Genomic DNA, 17,596 nt, shown 5'->3' with positions numbered 1-17,596 from the left:
CCAGGATCCAAACTTCACCCAAGGCGAATTAAATATCTGCTCGGAGAGTGGCCAACCAAAACATTTCCATTGGTTTTCAGGATGTCTCATCTGGGTGTTCACCCACAAAGATAAACACACAAGCACACGCTTATATCCATGTACGCAAGCAAAGCAAAGAGCACACACACAAACACACTTAAGTAAGTACACACGCATGCACGCACACACAGAAGCTGGTAAGTCCCAGTAAGGTAAGAGGTTGTTAAAGGTTGGTGTTTATTCAGTTACGTACCACTGGGGATGAACACAAAGTCATTGTCAAGTAAGGCGTCACATTCAGCCGTCTCCGAGCTAGGGGCAAGAAGAGGGAATAACACTTGTTTACATAATGGCGTCTTCTTATTTTGTCCTTATTTTCATTCTCTCTCTCTCTCTCTCTAACCATGTATGCTGCGACAGATAAACTGGTTGAGTGAGTTCGACTGCAGAAATCCAGAATTGCTATCATGGCACTTGGACAGACTTTTGTCTTCACTGTAAACACAAAGCTACGACAATAAACATGAACACGGGCAGCCGTTCATCTGTGAAAACAACCTATAATTAGTTCCAAAAATAACACCTGAATCCTCAATCAAATATGACCACCAAGGGTGCGTTTCCAATGGCACCCTAATCCCTATATAGTGCACTACTTCTGACCAGGACCCATAGGGCTCTGGTCAACACTACTGTACTACACAGGGAATAGAATGCCATTTGGGACACAGAGAGAGACCCCACATAGTTTATAGGAAGATCAAATCTACCTCTACACAGCCTTTAGTAGTAAAATGGCTCTGTTGTAGAATGATCTCATGTTACTAGAACTGAAAGAAGGGCCGGGGACGCTGGGAATAAAATCCTTGAAATGAAGCTCTTCCCGGCAACACAAAGAGTAAACAAATGGCCTTCCTGGTAAAAAAAGCAGACTTTGGACAGTGACATCACATCACTCGGAATATAGAAGGAAGCACGCCAACAATGTGCTACTGTGTCAATGTCCAACTTGCTCTGAATGAGGAGTCGGACTGTGTCTTAAACACACACTTTGTCTAAAACACAACCCCCCCCCCCCTTACCTGTCTCGATTGTACCATAGGGTCTCTTCTCGTCTCCGCAGTGACTCTGGGCATGGAGGCTCCACATTTTGGGACCGGACACTACTTGGAGTGATATCGCAACTCTACACACAGACCCACACACACAATTACCAGAAGTCAAGTTTATGATGCAAATCATTAAAGTCAACTCAGATGATATAAACAGCTGACATGACTGATATAAATCCTGCACGCACGCACACACCTTTATACTGCATCCCCTCAAGGAATCAGGGCAAATTGCATGCATGCGGCGGAGGCGGGGACGAGGTGGGGGGCTGGAGGGGAGGCTGTCACTGCTGGAGCCCTGGCTCTCCCAGCTAAACTTCCTCTCCTGGAACAGACAGATACACGTTAGTCTTTAGTATCCAATTTAGAATCTGCTCTGTAAGTAAATCTGTATACAATGTGAATGTGTGTATGGAGTGTGCGTGAGTGTGTATGCATTGTGCATGTGTGTATGTACATGCATACAGTGTGTGTGTGTGTTACCCCTGGTGTATCGGGGCCTCCTCGGTAGGGCCCCCAGGCCCTGAGGGTGAAGACCTCCTGGAGCTCCACCAGTTGGCTGCGCAGCGTGTCCTTCTCAGCCAGGCTCCTGGCTATCTGGGCCTGGGCCTCGTCTCTGGACAGGTACGCCTGGAAGGATGGACAGACAGACAGATAGGGCGGCAATAAGACATACATACATACATACATACATACATACATACATACATACATACATACATACATACATACATACATACATACAGTGGGGGAAAAAAGTATTTAGTCAGCCATCAATTGTGCAAGTTCTCCCACTTAAAAAGATGAGACAGGCCTGTAATTTTCATCATAGGTACACTTCAACTATGACAGACAAAATGAGAAAAAAATAATCCAGAAAATCACATTGTAGGATTTTTCATGAATTTATTTGCAAATGATCTCAATTTATCTCAATACTTTGTTATATACCCTTTGTTGGCAATGACAGAGGTCAAACGTTTTCTGTAAGTCTTCACAAGGTTTTCACACACTGTTGCTGGTATTTTGGCCCATTCCTCCATGCAGATCTCCTCTAGAGCAGTGATGTTCTGGGGCTGTTGCTGGGCAACATGGACTTTCAACTCCCTCCAAAGATTTTCTATGGGGTTGAGATCTGGAGACTGGAGTGGCCTAGCCAGGACCTTGAAATGCTTCTTACGAAGCCACTCCTTCATTGCCCGGGCGGTGTGTTTGGGATCATTGTCATGCTGAAAGACCCAGCCACGTTTCATCTTCAATGCCCTTGCTGATGGAAGGAGGTTTTCACTCAAAATCTCCCGATACATGGCCCCATTCCTTCTTTCCTTTACGCGGATCAGTCGTCCTGGTCCCTTTGAAGAAAAACAGCCCCAAAGGATGATGTTTCCACCCCCATGCTTCACAGTAGGTATGGTGTTCTTTGGATGCAACTCAGCATTCTTTGTCCTCCAAACACGACGAGTTGAGTTTTTACCAAAAAGTTATATTTTGGTTTCATCTGACCATATGACATTCTCCCAATCTTCTTCTGGATCATCCAAATGCTCTCTAGCAAACTTCAGACGGGCCTGGACATGTACTGGCTTAAGCAGGGGGACACGTCTGGCACTGCAGGATTTGAGTCCCTGGCGGCGTAGTGTGTTACTGATGGTAGGCTTTGTTACTTTGCTCCCAGCTCTCTGCAGGTCATTCAATTGGTCCCCCCGTGTGGTTCTGGGATTTTTGCTCACCGTTCTTGTGATCATTTTGACCCCATGGGGTAAGATCTTGCGTGGAGTCCCAGATCGAGGGAGATTATCAGTGGTCTTGTATGTCTTCCATTTCCTAATAATTGCTCCCACAGTGGATTTCTTCAAACCAAGCTGCTTACCTATTGCAGGTTCAGTCTTCCCAGCCTGGTGCAGGTCTACAATTTTGTTTCTGGTGTCCTTTGATTGCTCTTTGGTCTTGGCCATAGTGGAGTTTGGAGTGTGACTGTTTGAGGTTGTGGACAGGTGTCTTTTATACTGATAACAAGTTCAAACAGGTACCATTAATACAGGTAACGAGTGGAGGACAGAGGAGCCTCTTAAAGAAGAAGTTACAGGTCTGTGAGAGCCAGAAATCTTGCTTGTTTGTAGGTGACCAAATACTTATTTTCCACCATAATTTGCAAATCAATTCATAAAAAATCCTACAATGTGATTTTCTGGATTTTTTCCCCCTCATTTTGTCTGTCATAGTTGAAGTGTACCTATGATGAAAATTACAGGCCTCTCTCATCTTTTTAAGTGGGAGAACTTGCATAATTGGTGGCTGACTAAATACTTTTCTGCCCCACTGTACATACATACAATGAGTGTTCAAAACATTAAGGACACCTTCCTGATATTGAGTTACACCCCCCCAGCAGTGTTGCAGTTCATGACACAACCTGGCACCTACTACCATACCCCATTCAAAGGCACTTAAATCTTTAGTCTTTCCCATTCACCCTCTGAATGGCACACATACGCATGTCTCAGTTGTCTCAAGGCATCAAAATCCTTCTTTAACCTGTCTCCTCCCCTTCATCTACACTGATTAAAGTGGATTTAACAAGTGACATCAATAAGAGAGAGGTTTGACCTGGATTCACTTGGTCAGTTTATGTCAAGGAAAGAGCAGGTGTTCCTAATGTTTTGTACACTCAGTGTATGTGGACTGACTAGCAAAGACAGACATGCAGGCAAGTCAGTATGCAGATAGGTGGATATAGGCAGACAGACAGACAGACTGACAGGCAGGTCAGTATGCAGATAGGTGGATATAGGCAGACAGACAGACAGACTGACAGGCAGGTCAGTATGCAGATAGGTGGATATAGGCAGGCAGACAGACTGACAGACAGACTGACAGGCAGACAGGCAAACAGGCAGACAGGCAGACAGGCAGACAGACAGACAGACAGACAGACAGGCAGGCAGGCAGGCAGGCAGGCAGGCAGACAGGTATGGCATTCCAATAATAGATTTCAGGATGAGCAATGACGCCATAAGGTATAAGGTAATAGCTCCGTACGTGGTCTCTCTCTGCCTGCAGCTCCCTCAGTTGGCTCTGTATGACAGTACTCTTCTGCTGGTACATCTCACAGTCCAGAGTCAGCTTCTGAACCTGCAGCGCCAGACACTCCTTATGCTCCACCGTCTAAGAGCAAAACACACCAGGCGGTGTTTAGAGTTTGGCCACCTTTCAGCAGATATTTGCTGTCTAATAAAATGGCCAACTCAAAAGGGTTGTTCACAATCTCCTAGACACACACACCTCCCGCCCCTCGCGGGCCAGCTGTTCATTCTCCTCTCTGTAGCACCTGAGCTGCTCAGCCAGCTCCACACGGCCATCCCTTGCCTCAGCCAGGTCTTGGGCCAGGATATCCTCACGTGCCTGAGAGGGGGAGAAAGATACAGGGAAACAGAGATTTGGGGATAGAAAATGAGAGAAAAATAAAAGGGTAAAGAGGGATAGTGAGACAAACCGAGAGAAAGACAAAGAGACAATAGTCCGAACCACAGTGAAATTCCACAGTAGAAGTCTGAGCTTGTTTCCTCCTCACTCACCGGGGTGAATTTCTCGGCAACCAGTAGCTGCCTGCGCAGAGTGCTAATCTCTTCCCGCAGTTGCTGCGTCTCGCTGGGGGTGGTGCACTTGAGCGAGCGCTGCCTCTCGAAGTCCGTCTCTGTCTGGGCTTTGCGCAGCTCAAACTGAAGCTGATATACCTGCCCCATCATAGAAAAACAGAAGACTATTTGTCACAAGTTTTGTGACCGCAGCATTTGACCACAGGTGCTTCAACATGTTTTCTATTGTCCCTTGTTGTTTCTTAAAGTAAATTAAATGTATCTCTTAAAGATGGAACCCGCAGTAGGGGAAACGGGGCCACTGTCCACCCCGTGGCGGTTATTGTTTTTGTATTGTTGACTAAACAGAGCCGGAGAGAAGAAAAGTGTCGTAGATGCTGTTCTATCACTCATGCAATGATGTCAGAGGGAAAGAAACGGTGTTGGTCGTTTTGCAGTGACTTCTTTGTTGTCGTAATATCGCAAACGGACGTGGCCGTTTCACCGTTAAGGATTCCACCTTTTTCGTAATTGAAATGATTTTTGTTAACAGACGTACACAGCAAAATGTACAATGTGGACAGGGGTGCAAGGAGGAGCCGCGGGAGCTTTAACACGTTTCTACGCCAAAATACTGCTGTTATTAGTTCAATCGACTTTACAATACTTTTGGTCAACCCTGTAGCAACACTGTCAATACCTCAACTAATCGCTTCATGTAAACGCAGTGCGGTCATCAACCACTCCTGAATATATCACACAGCTAACCCTTTTTCGCCCTAACCTGCAGGTTGAGGTCGCTGCAGTGGATGTTGGCGGCCGACCTCTCCTCGATGGCGGCCGTGTAGCGCACATACAGGTCACACTTCTCGTCCTTCAGCTTCAAGATGTCGTGTTGCGCGGCAGCCAAGTTGTTCCTCATGCGGCCGTGGTCGGCCTTAAGACGGCGAGCCTCCTCCTGCTGCTCCAGAGTCTGACCTAGCTCCACCTCCAGGGAGGTGCAACGTGACCCCAGCCGGCTGGCCTCCTGCCGAGCCTCCTGCAGCTCCTTCTGCATCCCTGTCACGGCTCTGACCAAGTACTCGGTCAAGTCCGAGCACTTAATCAGGCCTGGGAGGAAATCAGGTTAAGATGGACACACTACACCCTTCTGCTAACCCATGATTACTGATTGGGCTATGTATCATTTCCCAACCAAATATTTTTACTAAATGATTCACCCCAATGGAGATTAATGTGAATAATTCATAGTGAGAATACTGTTTACTGGTGAATAGAATGAACACATTGTGCTGTTTTTTCAAGCAGACAGGACAACTTAAAAAAGAGCCACCATCCTTCACACAAGGTAACACGCCCTGATTCAGAGGGGTTGGGTAACATGCGGAAGACACATTTCAGTAGAATGCATTCAGTTGTACAACTGGCTAGGTATCCCCCTTTTCCCCTTCCCTACTCCTTAACACAGGGCCTAAATGAGCCAGATGGGAAACAGGTCATGTGTTGCGTGCTACTCACCACTGAAGCCGGAGGGCTCGGTGCTGGGCTTGCGGCCTGTGACCTGGGTGTAGAGGGCGGGGTAGTGGATCATCAGGCTCTCCAGCAGGGCCATTGCACCGTTCCTCCCTTGGATACGCAGCAGGTCCAGCATGTGACCTAAAGAAGATAAAAGGGTTGAATAGGACGAAGGTCAGGGAGGGCACAACGTAAATCAAACACGTAGATGGACTGTTTTATGGACTGCTATTCAGAAAAAATGTACTGTTGTATTTCATCATTACTTTATGATTTTTTTTATAGGGACAGACACTTATTCAAATACTTGGACTTGTTGAGTTATAAACATTTATGAATTGCAGAACAAATTTTCATCACCAGTTATAAGACATGCTCAAGTGCGTAGATATACACTGAGCGTACAAAACATTATGAACACCTTCATAACATTGAGTTGCACCCCCTTTTGCCTCAATTTGCCAGGGCATGGACTCTAGGTGTTGAAAGCTTCCACAGGAGTGCTGGCCCGTGGAACTGGATTCTGTGCAAGAACTAAGGCTACATGACAGGCTCACTTTCCCCTTGAACTCATCATCTTTCTTCTTGAATCCACAGGACATAAAACAATATATAGGTAAGATGGACATCGATTTTGAGACATGCCATGTAGTATTTTCATATTGTAGTACACGCTTTTTATTTGAATTCGAAATTCCTGTCCTTTTATGAAGATTTCTAAAAAAAAAAAAAAAAAAGAACAAGCTTATCTCTGTGAAAAGTCAACGGAGTACTGAGCGTATACAATGCGGGTTTTTTTCAAGGCTTTTTTAGATTTCATTCAGCTCGGAGCCTTTGTTTTTTTGCGACCCGCGGAAACAACTTTGAAGACGACAACAAAATGAAAAATCCTCAAAAGCTATGTCAACAGAGCTTGGGGATTTTAAAGGACGTATTAGAAACGGAATCCAAATTTAAAAAAATATATTCTAATGATATTGTGACCCTCGACCTTCTAGCCCGAGGTCCGGCGCGCTATCGACTGTGCCGCAAAAGCATGCTCGTGCGGCAGAGTCGATTTCCGCGCTTATAAACCCAGGGTTGTTACACTATGTTAGAGAAAGAACCCACTGAATGATTCAAAACATGAATAACCATATTTGTCTTGTAAAATGTATTTTATAACATGAGGAAGTTACATTCCCTCACCAGAACTGGGTGAGTGGGTGGTAACCCGCTAACAGTATCTCTTACTCATCCAAACTCCTACCAACTTAGTGACCTTGTGGTTAAAGTGTCCACCCTGAGATTGCATGGTTGGAATTTTGGATCATCATGGTCGATTCATACGAAAAAAATCTAAAAATAGATGGGACCTGATGCCTGTGCTTGAGACTCAATATTAAGGAGGATGGATTGCCGCGGGGGGGGGGGGGGGGGGGGGGGTCGCACTGGGCGCCATACAAGCTAGAATCTCCACATACACTTGAAACAAATAGCCAAACCGAAAACTGCAGACAAAAATGCCTTCTGCTACTAAGATCAGTGAAATGTAGGCTAAACTGACAACGGAGTGAAGAGCAGAAATCTCGACTAGCAAGCAAGCCGCAGCAATGAAGAACTCGAAGGGGGGGGGGGGGGGATTCTGTCAGGGGAGAGATTTTCGGCACAACACCGAAAGACCCTGTGGCAGTCTAGTGCCCTGCCCAGGGGGTATACTTGTACATCAGGCTGCCTCACGCTACAGAAACAGAAAATAGTCCCTACGGTCCGTTCTGGTTGGGACAAGGTTTACTACTTACTCCACCAAAGAAATGTATTAAAAAAATGAACACCGATAGAATCAAATACAATTGAATGGAATATAATTCAACAGAATATAAAAAAATACAGAGAGCATTCAAAAGTAATACAATAGAAAATCATAGAAACGAATAGAATAGAAGTCTTACTGGTCCTCATGGAGCGGTTGGTGAGCTTGAGGCTGGAGAGGATCTCGTCTTCATCCATCTCTGTGAGGACCCTGGCCTGGCGCAGGTAGGGGATCAACATGCATGGTTTCACACCCAGGGAGATACGATGGCGGTTGTCGTTGATCAGCTCCCATACATCTTCGTCGCCCATCTCCTTAAGGTCGGGCCCCTCCGGAACACACTCCGCTGCCATGATGAGTGTGGGCGTGTGTGTGTGTGAGGCGACACACTTCGGGTGAGTGCCACAGTCAATGGTGGTCGCAAGCAGACGCAGTCCTCGAAGACGCACACACTCAATCACACACACCTAGCATAATCGCTGTCCGACGCTGGGAGAAAAGCAAAATGTCAGAGACACAGGAACTTCAACACTGTGTGAGAGAGTTGTATTTTCCGCTCTCAGCTGGCGTAGGCGTCTATGCATGCAAGGGTGTGTGTGTGTGTGTGTGTGTGTGTGTGTGTGTGTGGGAAAACCTGAAAGACAAGAAACATAATCCCCAGTGAATCAGTGCCCATGCACACACCAAGGGACTGCCCATACATGCACACAATAACCTGAAAATGTGTACATTTCACAATTGTAAACAACATATTGTGCCGTAGCACCCGTGCTTCATTGATGTAGGCCTATTGTACCCTTTGTTTGCACGACATGGCTCTGATTCAATATCCGCAGCTAGAACACAAAGCTACTTGCCTTCCTCCGTGTTCTTTATTACTGAAGCCATTATTGCACTGTTTGTTGAATGGGGCCACGTCACACAAAGGAATGAATAATTCTGTATCTTTGTGATACTGTCAAAGATACATAATTAAATTCACCAATTAATTAATTTAATCAATTCCAATTACTATAGCTCCCGCATTTGGGCCAATCAGTGTAACTTTGTAAATGCCGGATCTCTATAGCAAAACGCGTAATTCACCGAAGTTTCGTCAAATATTATCTTCAGTACAGTCCGAGATATCGCGTGTGACTAAACGAACGGACATAAGGACAGACACACATCCACAGTCCCCTCCTCGATTTCATCATGGGGGGGAAACAATAGATCAAGAGATAGGGGATCTTCGCTGGAAATGTACCACTTGTATATGCATGCTTCATATTGTGTTGTTACCATATGTGACTGTTATTACCACATGTGACTGTTATTACCACGAGTAAACTAATACAATGCCAAAGTTTGGCTATAATAACAAAACCCTAGATAAAAAGGGTAGGCTACATATTTGCTTTTGGTCTGTACACGATAGCATGTATTCAAGTAGGCTACAAAACTGGCAAATGCAGGGAGTTAATACCGAGAAACAATAATTAACAGATGTTACTGAATAACCATAAGGAATTTCAGGAATGAGTACAATTCACACGCATCTATTTAAAGTAAAAGACATATAGGCCTACTTAAAATAGCGTAAAATTACTTCTTAAAATATTTACAAAATATAACTAAAATTGATTAGTGCCATTTACCTTTTCTTGAGAGTCGCCTGTGTAGCCTACATATAATCACCATGAACGACCTCATGCGTGCGAGCAGCCCTCCTCTCTCCAAATGACAGCGCATGGGCGAGGAGGGCAACTAAACTGACTAATCATAAAAAGTTACTAATCAACCAATCCCAAAAATAATAATAATCCGGGTTATTTGAGTAAAAGAACAAAGACATATTAAGATATTTCCTGGTAACATTCCTAGGGTAATTGGGTTAAAAGGCTGTGGTTGGACTTACAATACATGACCAAAGGTATGTGGACACCTGCTCGTTGAACATCTCATTCCATAATCATGGGCATTAATATGGAGTTGGTCCCCCCCTTTGCTGCTATAACAGCCTCCACTCTTCTGGGAAGGCTTTCCACTAGATGTTGGAACATTGCTGCAGGGACTTGCTTCCATTCAGCCACGAGAGCTTTAGTGATGTTGGGCGATTTGGCCTGGCTCGTGGTCAGCTTTGCAATTCATCCCAAAGGTGTTCGATGGAGTTAAGGTCAGGGCTCTGTGCAGGCCAGTCAAGTTCTTCCACACCGATATCAACAAACCATGTCTGTATGGACCTCGCTTTATGCACAGGGTTACTGTCATACTGGAACAGGAAAGGACCTTCCCCAAACTCTTGCCACAAAGTTGGAAGCACAGAATCGTCTAGACTGTTATTGTATGCTGTAGTGTTAACATTTCCTTCACTAAGGGGCCAAGTCCGAACTATGAACAATAGCCCCAGACCGTTATTCCTCCTCCACCAAACTTTACAGTTGGCACTATGTATTTGGGCATGTAGCGTTCTCCTGGCATCCGCCAAACCCAGATTAGTCCTTCGGACTGCCAGATGGTAAAGAGTGATTCATCACTCCAGGGAACACTCTTTCACTGCTCTGGAGTCCAATGGTGGCGAGCTTTACACCACTCCAGCCGATGCTTGGCATTGCGCATGGTGATCTTAGGCTTGTGTGCGGCTGCTAGGCCATGGGAACCCATTTCATGAAGCTCCAAACAAACAGTTCTTGTGCTGAAATTATTTCCTTGGGGCAGTTCTGAAGTTGGTAGTGAGTGTTGCAAGAACTGTTTGTTTGGAGCTTCATGTGAGCTTGTGGGGCCTACCCCTTCGCTGCTGAGGCGTTGTTTCTTCTAGATGTTTCCACTTCCACTTCACACTTCACAATTACAGCACTTCCAGTTGACCGGGGCAGCTCTAGCAGGGCAGGAATTTTACAAACTGATTTGTTGAAAAGGTGGCATCCTATGATGGTGCCACGTTGAAAGTCACTGAAGTCTTCAGTGAGGCCATTCTACTGCCAATGTCTGTCTATAGAGATGGCATGACTGCGCTCGATTTTATACACCTGTCAGCAACAGGTTTGGCGGAAATAGCGAAATCCACTAATTTGAATGGGGTGTCCACATACTTTTGTATATACAGTACACATCAAAAGTTTGGACGCACCTAATCATTCAAGGGTTTTTCTTTATCCCTTCTACATTGTAGAAAAATAGTGAAGACATCAAAACTATTAAATAACACATATGGAATCATGGAGTAACCAAAAAAGTGTTAAACAAATGAAAATATATTTAATATTTGAGATTCTTCATAGTAGACACCCTTTGCCTTGATGACAGCTTTGCACACGCTTGGCATTCTCTCAACCAGCTTCATGACGTAGTCACCAGGAATGCATATCAATTAACAGGTGTGCCTTGTTAAAAGTTCATTTGGGCAATATCTTTCCTTCTTAATGCGTTTGAGCCAATCAGCTGTGTTGTGACAAGGTAGGGGTGGCATACAGAAGATAGCCCTATTTGGTAAAAGACCAACTCCATATTATGGCAAGAACAGCTCAAAGAAGCAAGGAGAAATGACAGTCCATAATTACTTTAAGATAGGAAGGTCAGTCAATACGGAACATTTCTAAAACATTTCTAGAGTTTTTTTAAGTGCAGTCGCAAAAACCATCAACCGCTATGATGAAACTGGCTCTCATGGGGACCGCCACAGGAAAGGGTGCAATGCAAATAGTCTGGGTAGCCATTTGATTAGATGTTCAGGAGTCTTATGGCTTGGGGGTAGAAGTTCTTTAGAAGCCTCTTGGACCTAAATGCTCCGGTACTGCTGTCCGTGCGGTAGCAGAGAGAACAGTCTATGACTAGGGTGGCTGGCGTCTTTGACAATTTTTAGGGCCTTCTTCCTCTGGCTCCACCTGGTACAGAGGTCCTGGATGGCAGGAAGCTTGGCCCGAGTGATGTACTGGGCCGTACGCACTACCCTCTGTCGTGCCTTGCGGATGGAGGCCGAGCAGGCAGTGACGCAACCAGGTTGCTCTCGATGGTGCAGGTGTAGAACCTTTTGAGGATCTGAGGACCCATGCCAAATCTTTTCAGTCTCCTTGAGGGGGAATAGGTTTTGTCGTGCCCTCTTCACAACTGTCTTGGTGTGCTTGGACCAGTTTGTTGGTGATGTGGACACCAAGGAACTTGAAGCTCTCAACCTGCTCCACTACAGCCCTGTCAATGAGAATGGGGGCGTGCTTGGTCCTCTTTTTCCTGTAGTCCTCAATCATCTCCTTTGTTTTGATCACGTTGAGGGAGAGGTTGTTGTCCTGGCACCACATGGCCGGGTCTCTGACCTCCTCCCTATATGCTGTCTCGTCGTTGTTGATGATCAGGCCTACCACTGTTGTGTCATCAGCAAACTTAATGATGGTGTTGGAGTCGGGCCTGGCCTTGAAATCATGAGTTAACAGGGAGTACAGGAGGGGACTAAGTAGGCACCCCTGAGGGGCCCCCCGTGTTGAAGATCAGTGTGGTGCATGTGTTGTTACCTACCCTTACCACCTGGGGGTAAGTCCAGGTTCCAGTTGCAGAGGGAGGTGTTTAGTCCCAGGGTTCTTAGCTTAGTGATGAGCTTCGAGGGTACTATGGTGTTGAACGCTGAGCTGTAGTCAATGAACAGCATTCTGATATAGGTGTTCCTTTTGTCCAGGTGGGAAAGGGCAGTGTGGAGTGCAATATAGATTGCATCATCTGTGGATCTGTTGGGGCTGTATGCAAATTGGAGTGGGTCTAGTTTTTCTGGGATAATGGTGTTGATGTGAGCCATGACCAGCCTTTCAAAGCACTTTGTGGCTACAGACGTGAGTGCTACGGTTCGGTTGTCATTTAGGCAGGTTACCTTAGTGATCTTGGGCACAGGGACTATGGTGGTCTGCTTGAAACATGTTGGTATTACAAACTCAGACAGGGAGAGGTTGAGAATGTCAGTGAAGACACTTGCCAGTTGGTCAGCGCATGCTCAGAGTACACATCCTGGTAATCCATCTGGCCCTGCGGCCTTGTGAATGTTGACCTGTTTAAAGGTCTTACACTTGGCTGTGGAGAGCGTGATCACACAGTCGTCCGGAACAGCTGATGCTCTCATGCATGTTTCAGTGTTACTAGCCTCAAAGCAATCATATAAGTAATTTAATTTGTCTGGTAGGCTCGTGTCCCTGGGCAGCTCTCGGCTGTGCTTCCCTTTATAGTTTGTAATAGTTTGCAAGCCCTGCCACATCCGACGAGCATCGGAGCCGGTGTAGTACGATTCGATCTTAGTCCTGTATTGACACCTTGCTTGTTTGATGGTTCGTCAGAGGGCATAGCGGGATTTCTTATAAGCTTCCGGGTTAGAGTACCGCATCCATCCAGCTCTACCCTTTACCTCAGTGTGGATGTTTCCTGTAATCCATGGCTTCTGGTTGGGGTATGTACGTACAGTCACTGTGGGGACAATGTTATCGATGCACTTATTGATGACGCCAGTGACTGATGTGGTGTACTCCTCAATTCCATCGGAATAATCCCAGAACATATTCCAGTCTGTGCTATCAAAACAGTCCTGTAGTTTAGCATCTGCTTCAACTGACCACTTATTTTAGTTACTGAGTCACTGGTGTTTACTACTTAAATTTGAGCTTGTAAGCAGTAATCAGGAGGATAGAATTTGTCAGATTTGCCAAATGGAAGGCGTGGGAGAGCTTTTATGCGTCTCTGTGTGTGAGTAAAGGTGGTCTAGAGATTTTTCCCTCTGGGTGCATATTTAACATGCTAATGGAAATGAGGTAAAACGGATTTAAGTTTCCCTTCATTAAAATTCCGGGCCACTAGGAACGCTGCCTCTGGACGAGGGTTTTCCTGTTTGCTTATGGCAGGATACAGCTCATTGAGTGCGGTCTTAGTGCCAGCATCGGTCTGTGAAGGTATGTAAGAAAGCTACGAAAAATACAGAGGTAGATAGAGTATCTCATGATAAGCTGTCGACCACACTACCTCAGGCGAGCAAAACCTCGAGACTTACTTAGATATCGTGCACCAGCTGTTGTTTACAAATATACATAGACCGCCACCCCTTGTCTTACCAGAGGCTGCTGTTCTATTCTGCCGATACAGTGTATAACCCGCCAGCTGTATGTTATCATGTCGTCGTTCAGCCACGACTCTGTGAAACATAAGATATTACAGTTTTTAATGTCCCGTTGGTAGGATATAGTTGCTTTTAGTTCGTCCAATTTATTACCCAGCGATTGTACATTGGCCAATAGTACAGATGGCAACGGCAGATTAGCCACTTGTCGGCGGATCCTCACAAGGCACATGGATCTTCTTCCTCAAAATCTGTTCCGTCGCTATCTCCAACAAGTGACAGGAAGGAGGGCTTGTTCGGGTGTCTGGAGTAAATCCCTCTTTTCCGACTCATTACAGATAAATTCTTTGTCCAGTTCAAGGTGAGTAATCATAAGAGACGGTAGCAGCAACATTATGTACAAAATAAGTTGCAAACAACGCGGTAAAACAAACAAATTAGCATGGTCGGTTAAGAGCCAATAAAACGGCAGCCATCTTCTCCGGCACCATCTAAACAAGCCTTCATGGTTGAATTGCTGCAAATAAACCCTTACTAAAGGACACCAATAATAAGAAGAGACTTGCTTGGGCCAAGAAAAACAAGCAATGGACATTAGACCGGTGGAAATCTGTACTTTGGTCTGATGAGTCCAAATGTGAGATTTTTGGTTCCAACCGCTGTCTTTGTGAGACGCAGAGCAGGTGAACGCATGATCTCCGCATGTGTGGTTCCCACTGTGAAGGATAGAGGAGGAGGTATGATGGTGTGGGGGTGCTTTGCTGGTGACACTGTCTTATTTATTTAGAATTCAAGGCATACTTAACCAGCGTGGCTATCACAGTATTCTGCAGCGATATACCATCCCATCTGGTTTGCGCTTAGTGGGACTATCATTTGTTTTTCAACCTGATAATGACGCAACTCACCTCCAGGCTATGTAAGGGCTGTTTGACCAAGCAGGAGAGTGACAAAGTGCTGCATCAGATGACCTGGCCTTCATAATCATACAACCTCAACCCAATTGAGATGGTTTGGGATGTGTTGGACTGCAGAGTGAAGTAAAAGTAGCCAACAAGTGCTCAGCATATGTGGGAACTCTTTCAAGACTGTTGGAAAAGCATTCCAGGTGAAGCTGGTTGAGAGAATGCGTGTGCAAAGCTGTCTTCAAGGCAAAGGGTGGCTACTTTGAAGAATCTCAAATATATTTTTTATTTGTTTAACACTTTTTTGGTTACTACATGATTCCCATACAGTGGGGAGAACAAGTATTTGATAACCTGCAAAATTGGCAGTGTTTCCTACTTACAAAGCATGTAGAGGTCTGTAATTTTTTATCATAGGTACACTTCAACTGTGAGAGACGGAATCTAAAACAAATATCCAGAAAATCACATTGTATGATTTTTAAGTAATTAATTTGCATTTTATTGCATGACATAAGTATTTGATACATCAGAAAAGCAGAACTTAATATTTGGTACAGAAACCTTTGTTTGCTATTACAGAGATCATACGTTTCCTGTAGTTCTTGACCAGGTTTGCACACACTGCAGCAGGGATTTTGGCCCACTCCTCCATACAGACCTTCTCCAGATCCTCTAGGTTTCGGGTCTGTCGCTGGGCAATACGGACTTTCAGCTCCCTCCAAAGATTTTCTATTGGTTTCAGGTCTGGAGACTGGCTAGCCCACTCCAGGACTTTGAGATGCTTCTTACGGAGCCACTCCTTAGTTGCTCTGGCTGTGTGTTTCGGGTCGTTGTCATGCTGGAAGACCCAGCCACGACCCATCTTCAATGCTCTAACTGAGGGAATGAGGTTGTTGGCCAAGATCTCGCGATACATGGCCCCATCCATCCTCCCCTCAATACGGTGCAGTCGTCCAGTCCCCTTTGCAGAAAAGCATCCCCAAAGAATGATGTTTCCACCTCCATGCTTCACGGTTGGGATGGTTTTCTTGGGGTTGTACTCATCCTTCTTCTTCCTCCGAGTTCAGACCAAAAAGCTCTATTTTTGTCTCATCAGACCACATGACCTTCTCCCATTCCTCCTCTGGATCATCCAGATGGTCATTGGCAAACTTCAGATGGGCCTGGACATGCGCTGGCTTGAGCAGGGGGACCTTGTGTGCGCTGCAGGATTTTAATCCATGACGGCGTAGTGTGTTACTAATGGTTTTCTTTGAGACTGTGGTCCCAGCTCTCTTCAGGTCATTGGCCAGGTCCTGCCGTGTAGTTCTGGGCTGATCCCTCACCTTCCTCATGATCATTGATGCCCCACGAGGTGAGTTCTTGCATGGAGCCCCAGACCGAGGGTGATTGACCGTCATCTTGAACTTCTTCCATTTTCTAATAATTGCGCCAACAGTTGTTGCCTTCTCACCAAGCTGCTTGCTTATTGTCCTGTATCCCATCCCAGCCATGTGTAAGTCTACAATTTTATCCCTGATGTCCTTACACCCTCTCTGGTCTTGGCCATTGTGGAGAGGTTGGAGTCTGTTTGATTGAGTGTGTGGACAGGTGATCCACACACTAGGTGATCAAATACTTATGTCATGAAATAAAATGCAAATTAATTACTTAAAAATCATACAATGTGATTTTCTGGATTTTTGTTTTAGATTCCGTCTCTCACAGTTGAAGTGTACCTATGATAAAAATGACAGACCTCTACATGCTTTGTAAGTAGGAAAACCTGCAAAATCTGCAGTGTATCAAATACTTATTCTCCCCACTGTATGTGTTATTTCATAGTTTTGATGTCTTCACTATTATTCTACAATGTAGAATATAGTAAAAATACAGAAAACCCCTTGAATGAATAGTGTCCAAACTTTGACTGGTACTGTATAGTGTATCAATATTTAGCTCATGTGATGCCACATACCAAATATATTTGAATAATGTGCAATCCTGGTTGCTATTTAAATATGACATGTGCAATGACGCCAGAACTGAACTGGAAAATAAACAGTCATTGAGATGACACATCAGTGGTTGCACCTCCAAAACCACATTCATTCCATTGTGTTACTTCCTTACGGCCTATGTAGGCTTTTTACTTGGAGCTGCTGTCAATTATAGCCTGTGACATGAAAGGTTTTTAGGAAAAGTAACCTAGACACTTTGTGTGCAATAGATGGGTGTAGTAGTCCAAAGACCAATGGAACGAGGATGTTTTTGTAACAACCAATGAAACCATCAACAACATGCAGTTTTCACAAGTTTAAGTTATGACAAACCATATGAATCCACCTCACTGTGACTGATTTCTCAATCAACACCGACAGATGCCCATATATGAGACTGACTAGACATGTATACAGTCATTTGGTGTCACAGTTGCATTGCAGAACATACCAACTACCTATTTAAAAAATATGTCAATTCGGTATGTGTCCGAAGGCTGCATTTACACAGGCAGCCAAATTCAAATATTTTTTCCTCCTAATTGGTCTTTTGACCAATCAGATCAGCTCTGAAAAAGATCTGGTGTGAAAAGATCTCATGGGATTGGTCAAAAGACCAACTAGAGGAAAAAA

General features: G+C 45.0%; 1 protein-coding gene across 1 annotated transcript in view; it reads right to left on the bottom strand.

The window, feature by feature from the left end:
- card14 (caspase recruitment domain family, member 14) overlaps positions 1-8,920 on the bottom strand; it is a 15,153-nt gene extending 6,233 nt beyond the window's left edge. Inside the window, exons 1-10 of the mRNA XM_031799860.1 lie at positions 8,155-8,920; positions 6,227-6,364; positions 5,493-5,818; positions 4,709-4,867; positions 4,416-4,535; positions 4,173-4,298; positions 1,617-1,763; positions 1,330-1,458; positions 1,104-1,207; positions 275-333 (exon numbers count right to left, since the gene is read on the bottom strand). Of these exons, the coding sequence (XP_031655720.1) occupies positions 275-333; positions 1,104-1,207; positions 1,330-1,458; positions 1,617-1,763; positions 4,173-4,298; positions 4,416-4,535; positions 4,709-4,867; positions 5,493-5,818; positions 6,227-6,364; positions 8,155-8,368 (1,522 nt within the window). The 5' untranslated portion in view covers positions 8,369-8,920. The remainder of the gene's footprint in view (positions 1-274; positions 334-1,103; positions 1,208-1,329; positions 1,459-1,616; positions 1,764-4,172; positions 4,299-4,415; positions 4,536-4,708; positions 4,868-5,492; positions 5,819-6,226; positions 6,365-8,154) is intronic.
- Between the last annotated feature and the right edge of the window lie 8,676 nt (positions 8,921-17,596).

The sequence above is a fragment of the Oncorhynchus kisutch genome, linkage group LG20 (genome assembly GCF_002021735.2).
Source record: "Oncorhynchus kisutch isolate 150728-3 linkage group LG20, Okis_V2, whole genome shotgun sequence".
In the NCBI taxonomy this organism is placed as follows: Eukaryota; Metazoa; Chordata; class Actinopteri; order Salmoniformes; family Salmonidae; genus Oncorhynchus; species Oncorhynchus kisutch.
This window is presented reverse-complemented; position numbering and strand designations above follow the sequence as displayed.